This window comes from Microtus pennsylvanicus, chromosome 9, assembly GCF_037038515.1.
Source record: "Microtus pennsylvanicus isolate mMicPen1 chromosome 9, mMicPen1.hap1, whole genome shotgun sequence".
Taxonomy (NCBI): Eukaryota; Metazoa; Chordata; class Mammalia; order Rodentia; family Cricetidae; genus Microtus; species Microtus pennsylvanicus.
In genome coordinates, this window is record NC_134587.1 from 87230419 (window position 1) to 87244799 (window position 14381).

A 14381-nucleotide genomic window follows, 5' to 3' on the forward strand; every position below is an offset into this window, starting at 1 on the left:
GAAAACCTTCACGCAGAGAGGACAGAGACGTAATTCCATAGAGCATGTGGGAAGGGAAAACCTGACGGGAAGAAAAGCTCACACGGCCGCTGCTAAGGAAGAAGTGTTGGCTGACGAGGTCACATATAGAAGAGGACAGCAGTGAAGTCAGAGTCACATTAACCATGACCCAGGAAAAGGCCTCAGTGACCTTTTCCCTTGATGATGTTCACAGAGAAGCAATGCATTAGAAGCAATTAAAAATTTGTTACCCCTAGGGATCACAAAAACTAGTTGCCATATATGAATATTTTGTACAAATTACTGGTTATCCAGAATCAAATATTATCTGAATATGCAGTATTACAACTTATGGAAATTATGACTTCAAAAATGAATTAATCCTATAGTAAATAACTAGTATACACTTTCTTAGCATCTCAATTTGTTACTAAAAAAAAAACCCTGGCTCACTTCAATTTTTCCTGTATGGTGGTGCACATCTTTAATCTCAGCACTTGGGAGGCAGAGGCAGGTGGATCTCTGTGAGTTGAAGGCCAGCCTGGTCTACAGAGCTAGTTTCAGAACAGCCAACACTACACAGAGAAACCCTGTCTTTAAAAACAAATAAATATATAAAAATTTAAAAACAATAAAATTATCATCTGGTTAGACAGTAGCTTCATCAGGCAAAAACACATCAAAAGCTTTTCATATCATAAATAAAACTCAAAGTGAAGTTCTATCTTTTAAATGATGTGGAGACAATTCACCCAGCAAGACTTTTCTCTTTCACTTCAAACATTTAGCATTTTAGTTAATTAAGTGTTTCAAGCATATGAAACATTTCATTATTATTGGGAGATTATTTTCTTAAGAACAAAATTAAGGCACTTGGGGCTCCTGCCTAAAACACATCCACATATTTTTTGCAAAATGACGAGAAGAGGAAAACCAAGAGATTTTATTCCGCTAAAATTAATCACGGTTTAATTTTATGCTTGGCCTACTTCACACATAGAGTTAGGCATAAATATCCCAGGTATGACAAATGCATTTCTTATCTTCTGGGAAAACAAAACAGCTACTTGGTTACATATTAGTTTTGTTCAATTGTTAACCAATTAGGTGCCCTTATCCTGTCCCTGCTATTGTCATCTGGCCATTACTTAAAAAAAAGAAAAGATGCGCCAGGAGCTCGATTTACATTATTTCCTGTTCAACGTTATTTTGAACAGATTATTATTATGCCATAAATAAGGGTCACGGAGTCTACAATTGGTGAACCTTAAGAAGCTAAGTAAGAAGGTGAACCCAAGGAAAAACATATAGTTATCCTCTTGGCTATGGGAAGTAGACAAAATGGCCGGGGAGAAAATTGGGATCTTGAGGGTGAGGTGGGATGGGGGTAAGGGGAGATGGGGAGAGAAAAGGGAGAAGGGGAGGATGGGGGGAACTTGGGGAAAAAGGATGATTGGGATAAAGGAAGGTTGGATAGGGGAGCACGGAAGCACAATTCTTAGTTAAGGGAGCCACCTTAGAGTTGGCAAGTGACTTGAACCTAGAGTGGCTCCCAGGAGCCCAAGGCGATGTCCCCAGTTAGTTCCTTGGGCAGCTGAGGATAGGGAACCTGAAATGACCCTATCCTATAGCATTACTGACGAATATCTTGCATATCATCATAGAACCTTCATCTGGTGATGGATGGAGATAGAGACAGAGACCCACACTGGAGCACTGGACTGAGCTTCCAAGGTCCCAATGAGGAGCAGAAGGAGGGAGAACATGAGCAAAGAAGTCGGGACCATGAGGGGTGCACCCACCCACTGAGACATTGGAGCTGTTCTATTGGGAGCTCACCAAGGCCAGCTGGACTGTGACTGAAAATGCATGGGATAGAACTGGACTCTCTGAACATGGCGAACAATGAGGGCTGATGAGAAGCCAAGGACAATGGCACGCGGTTTTGATCCTACTTAATGTGCTAGATTTGTGGGAGCCTAGCCAGTTTGGATGTTCACCTGCCTAGATATGGACGGAGGGGGGAGGACCTAGGACTTACCACAGGGCAGGGAACCCTGACTGCTCTTTGGACTGGAGAGAGAGGGGGAGAGGAGTGGGGGGAGGGGGAGAAGAGTGGGAGGAGGGGGAGAAGGGTGGGAGGAGGGGGAGGGAAATGGGAGGCTGGGAGGAGGCGGAAACTTGCTTTTTTCCCCTTTTCTCAATAAAAAAAAATTGCCCTCCGCTTTCAATAATTTGAAGGTGATTAAACTCATGATCCACGTGTGGTGCAAGTCTATAGTCCTAGCTATGAGCCGGGGCATGACGAACATTTGAGTTTAGGATTTCGAGGTATACCTGGGTAACACAGTAAGACCCTCTTCCAACTCTTTCAATTAAAAAAAAATACGAGCAAACAATAAAAATTAAAATGTAGGCTAGGAGTGGAGGGAATAGGGATGTCCAGGTGGTGGGATTAACCCAAATGAAGAATGCATGAAAAAGCCATCGGAAAGCGTGGCATTTTATAGGTCAATTAAAAAACACGAGTTAAAAAAAGACTCTGAAGGGAGATATTTTTGCATGACTGGACAGTGATACTCACAGAAGCCATGGGTAAGTAAGCAAAAATCCTAGTGCCCGGCTTGACACTTATGAGCTGTTGGTCAGGGAGGCCTTAGAGACTCCAACGTCAATGCTGGCTTCCCCCAATCCTCTTGACGGCCCACACAGAATAGATGGAGAGACATTGACTCGAAGATACTAGGAAATCAAGCCAGGATTGAGTTGCAAGCTTCCTCCCTGCTGGATAAGGTTCGTAGAGTCAAGAGTGTCATGAAAGCTGCTGGAGAGGAAAGGTACCCGTGATCTAACCCTGCTGTGACCCAGACGAAGTACCACACTAACCTGCCGGCAAGGTGTGCCCACTGGCACAATAGTGTTATGACTGCCATGTGGGTAACCAAAGAGTGGAGTTGGATGTGAGGCCCACATGACAGTAATAAATTCATAACTGTACTGTAAATGATAAAAAAAAGTAAAGGACCAAGTTTGGCTAACTTGATAGGGTATCAGGTTTTAAATATTTTCGCCTATACTTTTTTTCTCAGCCTTGATCCGAGAAGCTTCTCTTTGCAATGAATGTTGGCGAAAGCAGGAACTCATGGCTGGCTATTCAAGTTCAGAGAAAAAGGGATAGTTGAGTGTTCAGTCTTAAATAGGACATTCATATGACCACCAACCCAGGCTCAGGGAAAACTGTAAAAGGGGGGGGGGTACAGAATCTAGGAGCCAAAAGATAGAGAAGGGCTTTGAAAGGCTATCCCTTGCACGTGACACAGTCTGTGAAGAACCCACAGCAGCTGTGGATGCCTGATCTGGGTCTGCATAAAACCCCGTCAAGAGTCAGCGGTGGACAGGAGAGGGACTCATTGGCCTCTCCCCCTCCTGCTGAACTACTGACTACCGATCCACTCCGGACAAGGCAGCATCAGGGTCTTCAGTTACGTACTCAGTGGTGTAAGAGTTTCAAGATCTTGGTCACACAGATGTCTCTGATCAAGTTCAGTGGCTCACCAAACAAACAAAAATACATGAACACGAGATTGGGGCTCGTAGGGATGAGGGGTGTGTGTGTGTGACAGGGGTGAGGGGGGTAGAAGATGGTGGGGATCGAGTACACATAATACATCACACGGACACATGAAGCTATCAAGCAACAAACTTAACTAACTTAAAAGTTGGGCTAGGATTACAACTGGGTGTAACTGCATCCAAAACATTCGTTTGTTCTTCTCAAGATGCTGAACTGTATTTCTACGGCACCTACTGGCTTTCAATGCTGACTCATGCAATTGACCTTCATTTACAGTGACAATGGAGAGTCGATTTTCTCATTTTAATTATTGGCGTGACGTCTGCTATACAACCAAGTCAAGTCTGTAGCACTATAATAGGTTAGTGATAATATTACAAATCATGGCTTCACTTTCGCTAATCTCTGTGAATTTTAGACTTTGTTAGAATGGATGCTTTAAGTGTGAAAAATGGTTTGGGAGACTCTGATTTATTATACTAGAAATACATAGGCTAAATTCAGAATCAAATTTTCATTTTTGTTTTATGTTTTTATAAATATAAGTTTGACTTCAATATAATATCTTCACTGAGTTTATCTATTTTATCATCCAATCTATCATCTTTTTTTCTTTTCTTAGTGCTAGGTTCATGTTCCAGAAATTTATATGTACAGAATGAGTCCTCTCTCTACCACTGAGCTACAGCCCCAATCCAATACATTGTCTTCACTAGATACTGTGAAGACAAGACAGCAAAAAAAAAATATTTACATATTACTTTGGGATCCCTGTATTTAGAGTTCAGCAGGAGCTTTTTGTGTGAATGAATTAAGAAATGATTAATGATTAAGTATTTGCTGCAAATCAAATAGAAACTAGAGAATTCAGGTTCTTTGTCACAGCTGTGTCCAAAGGCTACCCTCACTTTTGTCTTTCATAACCATCTGCCTAGGACTGAGAGACTACAGACTTCACCCTTTGGGATTCAATTCTGAACGTTAGGGACAACAGTGGTGTTACAGAAGTGTCACTGTTTGGATGAAGTGCGCAGTCAATACAGAGCTAAGGCACCGAACTGGTTCTGTCTCCTCCTTTCACAGAGAAAAAGGAGTTTAAGGGGCAACTTCAAATATGCCTTAAGTAGCGCCCGGACAATTCTCCATCGTATTGCTCTCTTTCCCCTTCTTGGTTTCTTATCCTCACAAACGCCCACATACCACATCTCCTACAGATGCTTTAAGGAACACCCTAAGTTCCAGTAAAGACTGCAGGATTGCTCTAAGATCCAAATGACTTCTATTAATGGCTTCACCATTATTTTTAAAAAGCTTATTTTAAAAACAGGATGATAAAACTTTTAATGGCTGAGAATTTCTTACCCTAGGACCAGGTGTGATGTTAAAATTTGTGTTCAACAACTTTGGCTTCTCTTTTACACCTCTTTTCTAGAGTGTGACATTCTCTTTGCCCACAGGAGTCCCTGGGTATCCCCAAGCTACCTTTGACAAAGGCGAGGCCTTAGCCAGTCAATTTAAGTTAATGGGCTACCTGCCCAGGCCTATTTTACTTGCAGCAATAGCTGTAACTACAGACGATCCTACTACTCCCTGACTTGCTAATGACAGGCATTTCCTTCTCGCTCAGGAGGTGGATGTACAATTTTTCAGGTGGAAAAGGCTTCTCTTGGCATCATAAGGTCACCACGTGTGAGAGACTGCCCGCGGTTTCTGTAGGTGAGACTGACTCAGGCCTGATGCTGTATGATTGCCTTGCTTTTCCTTAGGACCATTTAAAAGCAGAGAAAAGGCAGGGAAAAGGAGAATGCAGTGAGTACGCAACACTTCCACCTAAGGATTCTGTCTCATGAAACGCATAGCGATTGATCTTACATTAAAAGAAGCCCAGGGCTTTCAATAGTCAGATTAAAAATGCACTAATAAAGAGGTAATTTAATATGCAATTTCATGCATTAATAATTAGCCGAGCAGTACTGAACTTCTAGGTAGAAAGCTATGGGAACATAATTAATGAACTATTAATGCCAAAACAGATGTCATAATAAAATGAGACTTTAATAAATCATTTATTAAGTGGCTACGAACTACTTTGTTAACATCTAAAAGGTAACTACTACGCGACTTAATTCATAGATGGAAACTAAGGGCTGGAAGACAAACAATCACTGAGGGTCAAGGCTCGTTACTGAGTTCCTGCACGGTACCTTTAAGTGCTATTGCTGGTCTAGGTCAAGCCTACGCTTTTCACTGGCTTCTGCGTCCTCTTGTAGCAGCTACTGCTACACGCAGAAGGAGCTGCAGTACAACAGAAAGGACAGTAGGCTAGCTCTAGGCTCTCAACATCCTAACAGCTCATGCTCCTGATTGCGATAACTGAACTTAAGGAGAAGGAACTGGGAAAGGACACTGTACCGTATTGAGTGCAGGGGCCGATTGCTACAGAGTAAGGTAATTTTGGACATCAAAGCTAATTCGAATCTCAATGTGAATCTCACATATCTGAGTTTCAATGGAGGTTGCAGAAGGACCAAAGCAGGTTACCATGTGGGAAAATAGAGTGTATGGGAGTTTTGACTGTCTCCAGGAATAGCAAATAATAAATTTATCAGAGGAAGAAATTACGTATTTTTGTGGAAGCAAGAAATTGCCTGGTGAAAGATAAAAATGCTTCCTGATGAATCAAAATTAAAGCTATGTAGGCAGGGCAGAAAGGCTTGTATCCTTTCTGTGTTTATTAATATAAACTGTAAATTTCCAAATCATCCAGATATTCAGGGATTATTCCAGATAAATTTTACCAAATATTATCTATATCCTCAGAGAAGAAAAGGACAACAGGTAAGAGGAAGGAAAATCTAAACCCACAATTCCCCAGAACTGAATTTTATATTTTCCAGCTTACAACGCTTAGATGATAGGAAAGTAATTAATGAACAAGTGTGTGTAAATGCTACCTACATGCCAGGAATGGGGGGACACCCTAGATCCAAGGACAGTTAAAGGCAGGTGTGCCTCGGGATGAAGTTGTTAATAAAGCTGAAACTGAGCTAGAGAATCATACTCAATAGGGAACCTTAACTAAAAGAGAGAGAGAAAAAAAATCAATGATAAATAAGACTGCTTCTTCACCTCGAGAGTTCCAACCAAGTGAGACTATTAAAGAAACCACAGTAGCACTGCGCCCGTGCACTGTGAGATTTTCACTTCGCGGCTTAGCGTTATTCACCGAGTGCCTGCAAGTTGAAACATCATTTCTTTTTATTAGCACCACCATAAGAGGTGAACCTTGGCTAACAAGAAGATCAACAAAGCTACACCACAGGTGGGGGTTTGTTAACACGACACACAGACGTTAAAAGTATTACTCTAATTATTAGTGAGATAATATTAACTGCCCCCTCATATCCATTCACAAAACTATGTCATCCCATTGATGTCTCATTAGGGGTACAACCTTAAAGTGGAAGAAATCCTTGGGATCTGCTTCCCTTGGGAATGATTCTACACACGGATAGGATGGATTGTCTTCTAACTAGCTACTTTCCTTCTGAAACTCCATTCACCCCAGATGACCACACACGGAATAACAAGGAGGCACCATATCTTTCTCAAAGGCGTTCTACATGTCTTCATGGTAACACATGACTTCCAGGAATCCCAACTCTCTTAGGAACTCTTTTTGAGGCTTTTATGTTATACAACACCACTAAAATTAAACACCTTTCTGATGATTTAACACGACATATTCCATAAATCTTTGTCAAAACAATTATTGTCAGCCACAACGCAATTATCCATATTCAATTTGATGACTCAACTGGAAAATTACTTTTTTCCTAATAAAATTTACAAAATGACAATAGAACACCAGTGTTGATTAGATGCTCAGTGGGTACTAATTAATTAAGCCAGGTAAATTTAGGTCCCTGCTAATAACCTTGTGAGGAAAAAAAAAATCCATACACATGCTTCTTTGTCTCAGATGAAGGGAATTCTCCTGTTTGCCTCCTTTTCTTTCTATTTCTTTTCCTAATTTCTCCCAGAAGGGAAATACAAAATAAACAATAAAACTCAGCTACTATTGGCTGGCACTACAGATAAAAAGGTAAGAGTTCTTTGCAAGCTTGTTTAGGTCAACAGTGAAAGAAAAGAAAAGATAAAATGAGAATGATTTTTATTGTTGGTAACTGACAGAGAGAACCTCCTCAGTGCATCCTCGGGGCAGAGCTGGTATAGAACCAACAAGTGATGGCGAGAAATAGCAGCTTATTCATCACTAGTTCTTCACCCAGCAGATCATCGAAATGTCGAAGTTGGCCATGGGTTCTGAATGGTGTGTGTGTGTGGGGGGGGGCTGGAGGCATTCTCGCACGGGTTCAGAGTCCACTATTTTTGAGCCTTTATATGGTGATAATTCGTTTCCTCTGAGCCTAATAAAAAGTTAGTGAATCACGGAAGTAAGTACCAAGCGTGGTAGAGGATGCTTGCTGCCAAGCTGCCCAGAAATGACTAAGAAGGTAAATGACCCTTTGTCCACACCACAGCACCGAGGAGCAGCGACTGTCCCCGTGAACAGGAGTGTTATAAACCGGGAGCTGTTTAACAATGAGATGAATTAGCTTAGGATAGGGTGGCACCAAATTAAACTTTTGTGTGAGCAGACAGACACTAGAACCTGGCCCATGCTAGAACTCGTAATTTCAGAACCCCACCGAATCACACACCCAATATATTATGCTGGTGATCGAGCCAGAAGATGGAAATGAAGACATTAACGAATGTGTCCAAGTGGCTTTTTTTGTGGGGTTCAGAAACCACTTGTCTGACCATAACCAGAGAATGAAATTTTTAGGGAGAGTGAGTGTGTTCCCTAGGGGTTTCCTAACATAACTCAGAATGAGTACATGGCTTCTTCACCCAGAAGCTTGGTTTGTGGGTGCTGTATTTTGAGGCCAGGGCATTTCTGCAGGGGCCCAACAGATCTCTATTTTGGGTGTCACTGGAAATAATGCCAGAACGGAGTTTAAAAGAATGAGTCTGATCCCCTCACATGGCAGAAAACTATTTTTGACATAAGGCCTTCCGACTTACTCGTAAGCTTTGTACTTGGGGGCGGTGCACCCCACCATGAGCTTACGAAAAATGGTCAACACGGAGGCTGTAGAAGTGTAAGTCTAGAGCCAATCAGCTGTCAGTCACTATCACCGTGTAAAGCCTCATGGGATTGACAAGCGCTGTTTATACCTCTTTCCATTCCCCACCTGCCTGAGAAGTACAGACGTGGAAAAAAAGGATTGCGGTGAGGAACACCTTTGCTGAGGTGATGCAGTCTCACCTCTGATCAGGAACAAAACGTGTGAAAAGATGAAAAAGTCACTGATCCAGCGCCTAGGAAATTTCCAGCAATCTGGAACCTGCCTTAAAAAAGACACAACACTGGGGCTATAATTACGATAAATTCCTGTGAGGAAAGCGCTGGACTAATTTATTTTTGAATTTAGAGGCTTCAAAATATGTGTGGTCGACAATCAGAGCATGTACCCTCCCTTTGCCCTGAGTGATCTTGATGAGCAAATGGTTTGAAGACTTCAAGCGTCGCCGTTACCTGCTTTCCAGTGGAACATTACTGCCAAGGACCCAGCTGTCCTGCAGCTGGACGGACTCGGGTGTGGTTTGCAGCTCGGCGGGCAAAGCAGCCGGCGGGGCCGGACTCTGGTTCCTCCTATTGGTCAGGGAGTTTCTATTGAGAGAAGTGATAGATGGGTGATGTTGGGCCGAGTGCTGCTTATGGGAAGGCGGCAAAGGCTGCAGGGTTGGTTGCCCTTGGTTGTTTGCAGGTTGCTCTGTGGAAAAAGAGAAACAAAGAAAGACCCGTTATATTTTTCCGTGTGTATGTATGTGCGCACGCATGCGGCCGCTTTCCGCCAGAGCTGTTGGAGATAACTTAAGAGTTAAAAACTGCGTGGAAAAGCCACAACCTGACGCATTTGCATATTATTCTATTAAGTGGGTGCTCGGTGACATTCTCAAAGACCAAGTTTACCCTTGATACGCAAAGTTCTAATTAATATACAACAGATGGCAAAATTGCTTTTGGTTTTAATTTGTTTCAGACTTTTTTTTTTATCTGGATTTATTAACACCTACAGAAAACAACATCTGACAGCTCCCCTAATGTGCCTTTAGATTTCAGATTTTTTCTTTTTTTATTTTAACAAACCAAGCCTGAAATTAAATGGGTGATTTTGGTCGAACACAAAGGTTTTCGAAATGCATATAATCCCTATAATTATTTAATGGAGTTTTTTTTAAAGCTTTATTTAACTGCGATAAATTATTACGAGCTAGTTGCTAACCAGCGATAGCCTGCTTGAGTTTAGCGCATCCCAAACAGGCAGCTCCGTGCTCTGATCCACTAATAGACGCTAAGCATTCTGTAGCAGAAGGTCACTCCGCGGAGCAGATGTTGCTTCATGGATACTTAGCAGGCTGAATCACATCTGATTACAACCGTGACAGCCATTAGAACACACACAGAACAGATTCTCTAGTTTCACAGTGTGCAGGAGAACTACATTTCTGGAGTGAGTCGTAGGTGACCAGAGCGACTCCTACCAATACATCAGTGGTACAGACATTCTGCTCCAAACCAGAAGCAGAAGATGCCCAACGATTTCAAAATACAAACACAATATTGCATTATAACTATGGGGGTAACACTCTAGAGCTAGTAAATCGTCAGCTAAAACCACAGGCCGTTGCAGCATCTGAGATCTACTTTGCATGTCTTAGCTTTGGATGTATAGTTTACTAAATTGACAAACACTGTATTTTACCAGAAGGATGATTCCTTAATTTAATATCAAACTTATTATCTTCTTCTACACATAAGATACCTATTATTTTTATTAAATATAGTTCAAAAATGCAATATAACTTTAAAGTATCTTATTAAATCATGCTATTAATATAAATACCTATATTAAAACAGAATAGGAAACGCCATGACTATCTTTCAAAGACTTTGAAATCCAGCAGTGATTATTAAGGAAAATAATATAGTCACGTGCTATAATTCTGGTTGCATGAAATGAATGCATGACTGGAAATAGGGTGGGCTTTATGATCAAACTTCTGTAGCAGATCAGCAATAAAGATAGCTCCTCCCACAACACATAACGTCAGTGATTATTATATGTTTCTACCGGTGTCTAATAATCCCTATCCTGTAGCTTAACAACCAACAACTTCTCACTCTTGAAAAGAAACGCAGAGACAAAAATATCTAAATCTATAACAGCAAGTGAATTCCTTGTGGAGCCGCTATTCCTAAAGTTCTCCACACTAGACACCTCAAAAAGCTTCCCTGATTCAGTGTCTTGGCGATCAGGACAAATGAAGGTCTAAGTCTCGCTAGAAAGGCAGTGCGCCTTAGAAGGAATCGCAGGGCTAAAACGGCACAGAGTTGAAGTTCTTTCACGACACCAGGCCTCAGTGTAAGCCCCACGGAAGATTCATTATTCAGGTCTCGTGTAATTAATTAGAGCTGTCTTCCTCAGCACTGGTACACATGAGATTCTTCACGGAAAGCTGGAAGGCACGTTCAGAAAGCTCCGCACAGTCCGCCATGGCAAGCGGCAGCTGTGGGGGCGTGGGATGGAAACAAAGAGAGCAAGGCAGAAATAGTTCAAAGGACAAGGTGATGAGACTTTGCCGAGAAGGCAGGAGGGGCCGAGTGACGCCATGCCTTTGAGCTTGGTATCGTCCAAGAATGGCACGGCACTCTACACATGTCTGTTATGGCAACTACTAAATGGTCCGAGGCGTCTAGGAATCAGAAGAACCAAGTTAATTCTTTGTGAAGAGTCATGGTAGAGCCCGTTCTGTATGATCTCAGGACAACTCGACGGATTCAATCAAATCTACTCCGTTGTCCATTTATGCCTACATTCGGCAAACATGTAACCACATTCTGTGCTACAGGGATGTGCTGAGTCGGGACCCAGGTGAATTCACTCTACAAACGGGGAAATAGCATGCGTGGACGTGGAGGTTGCTATTCAACGCTAAATAAATTTAAGATCTCTGCCATGTATTTGAATGTGTTAGTTCAGGATTCCTCTTAAAACAAATCAACATGCAGCCACTAAGGGAAAGTTCCATTTAACGCACCAAAAATCTGCCCCGAGTTTCCCGAGCTTAAGTTGTTCACTTTCTAAGCATTTAGTAAGGACTTGGCACCAGTTCTTCCCATGGCCCATCCAGCCACTTCAGCAATGCAGTACTGCTGCTGGGACCAGGTTTCATTTGGCTACACAGCCAAGAGATCTACCAGGCCAACAGGTCCAGATGCCAAAGGTCCTGATCTCTACAGACTCAGATGGGAGCGTCTGAGCAGAATAGCTGAATGTTTAAATTCTACAGCATATCATGGAGAGAAGCAATATCCACAGACTCAGAATTCACACCAGTTCTCAAGATTCTGGGCAAATGGGACATGGCTGGAGTGTGCATTTATCTCCACCATCTACTCAACATGGAGCAAGCATATAAATCCTAGCAAGAGGAGATAGAGCTAAACACAGCCAGAAGAGATGACAGAATTAAAGAACAGAAGTAGGAAAGAGAGAGACAGATCTAGGGCTACACAGCTCGCTACAGTTTTAAAGAGGCATAAAAATTTGGCTGTCAACATCGCAGCTTCCAACACAAAGAATAAATATGATCAGTTGCACGACTTGGAATATTTTTAAAAAAACAAAATATTTGCCTAAAACAAATATAACTATGAGTCATACTGAGAACAGAGAGAAGTCATTTTAGAGTCTGTAAATAAAGAATTACTGAATATCCAGGGAAGCATTTAGGGACCAAGGTTCAAAATGGACATAAAGTAACAGAGAACAGTGTCTAGAGTAGAGATTATTAAGATGCTTGAGAGACTAAGTCAGGTGAGCGCATCTCATAGGAACAACGCAAGCTGCACCTTCGGCCTTTGGGGCTGAGCTAATCCACGGAGGGTAAGCTTTGCTCAGAGTCACAAAAAGGTTTTAGATACATGGATTTGGGACAAACTAACCTCATACATCACTGAGACACAGATCTGAGGATGCCACTGTAATTCTGGAAAATTACAACTGGTTTCCTAGTGCCTATCAAACAAAAATAACCTCAGAGTGAGAGGGGTATTTGGTCACATAAAGTCCGACATGGGGAGCTGGAGAGATGGCTCAGCAGTTAAAAGCATGTACTTTTCTCTCAGAGACCCAGTACACATGCTAGATACCTCACATCTGCCGAGAGATTTGATGGCTTGAGTTTCATGAGCCCCTAAACTTACATGTATACACCCCACATATACACATACATATTTTTAAGACAATATAAATAAGTCTTTAAGAAAGAAAGTCTGACTGCCCCAGGGCTGGAGAGATAGCTCAAAACACTGGCTGCTCTTCCAGAGGACAGACCCAAGTTTGAGTCCCAGCACCTCTATGATGGTTCACAAACATCCCTGACTCCAGTTTCATGGGATCTAACGCCCCCTCCTGGCCTCTGTGGACACCAGGCAGGCACACAAGTGTTACACAGACATACATGCAGGCAAAATAGATAAAATAAAATTAAAATTAAAATGGAAGGAAAAAAGGAAGTTCAGCATACATCTGCCAAATTTTCCCTCAGGCATCCTCTTCATCCATCTTTCCTCTGAGTTGTAGTTTGCTTTAATCTCTTAAAACATTGTCCTTCCTTTTTCTACATGCAAATCCCACTTGCTTCAATCTCTAAGAAACACAACACTCCTGACTTTGCTCGGAGGATATCACTTATCTCTTCCCTGATTCTCCTTAAAGAGTTTCGGTGAGAGAAGTCCTTCTGTATATGTGTTACTTTTATTGGTTAATAAAGAAGCTGCTTCCAGCCAATGGCTTAACATAAATTTAGCCAGGGTGGAAGAAATACATATAGAGAGTAGGCAGAGTCAGGGAGAAGCCATGGAGCCCTACTGGAGAAGCCACACCAGACCCTGGACAGATCTTTCCCTGGTAAGCCACGTGGTGATACATAGATTAACGGAGATGGGTTAGTTTTAGAATATAAGAGTTAGCCAGAAAGACGCCTAAGTGAACGGCCAAGCAGTGATTTAATTAATATAGATTCTGAGTGATTATTTCATGGTCTGGGCAGCCTCGAACAAACAAGCAGCCTCCAACAACAAAGTTTCCTGTTTTTTTTTTCAATAGCTCCTTTTACTTTTCCCTTTGTGCCATGGTTACTTCTGCAGGTTATGACCCCTTTATCTTCTTTAATTCATCTTTGAGTCCATGCTACACCCACAGATAGGTACCTTGCTCAAGTCCCCTCTGAGACACTTCTCTTTGCTGTCGATGGGAACGAATACAGAGACCTATAGCTGGATGATGTGCAGAGAGTGGGAGACCTTGGAACACTCAGTCCTAAAAGGGAGGTCTCCACCCAACCATCCACGCAGGGCTCAGGGATTATGCAGAAGTGGAGGTAGGAAGGCTGTGAGAGCCAGCGGGGATCCAGACACAACAGGGCCGATGTACACATGAGCTTACAGAGACTGTGGCCACACACAGAAGGCCTGCACGGGTCTACGTCAGATGGAGTCCCAGTGCGGAGAGAAGAAAGTGGACATAAAATCCCACCTCTAACTAAGAAGCGATTTGCAACGGACAACTTCTGGAAAGCAGAAAGTCAGTTGCTTTCTCCAATGGAGTATTTCAGGACGTGTCAGCCACACCCCAGGGCAGGTCCCAGGTCTAAGAGGAGTTGTCCGACA

At 42.3% G+C, this 14381-nt stretch overlaps 1 protein-coding gene across 10 annotated transcripts in view; it reads right to left on the reverse strand.

Annotated features, from left to right (window-relative positions):
• Tenm3 (teneurin transmembrane protein 3) overlaps nt 1-14381 on the reverse strand; it is a 458688-nt gene that overhangs the window by 182152 nt on the left and 262155 nt on the right. For all 10 annotated transcript variants that reach the window (XM_075986763.1, XM_075986764.1, XM_075986762.1 and 7 more), the window contains one exon: nt 9180-9417. In XM_075986763.1, coding sequence (XP_075842878.1) covers nt 9180-9417 — 238 coding nt within the window. The remainder of the gene's footprint in view (nt 1-9179; nt 9418-14381) is intronic.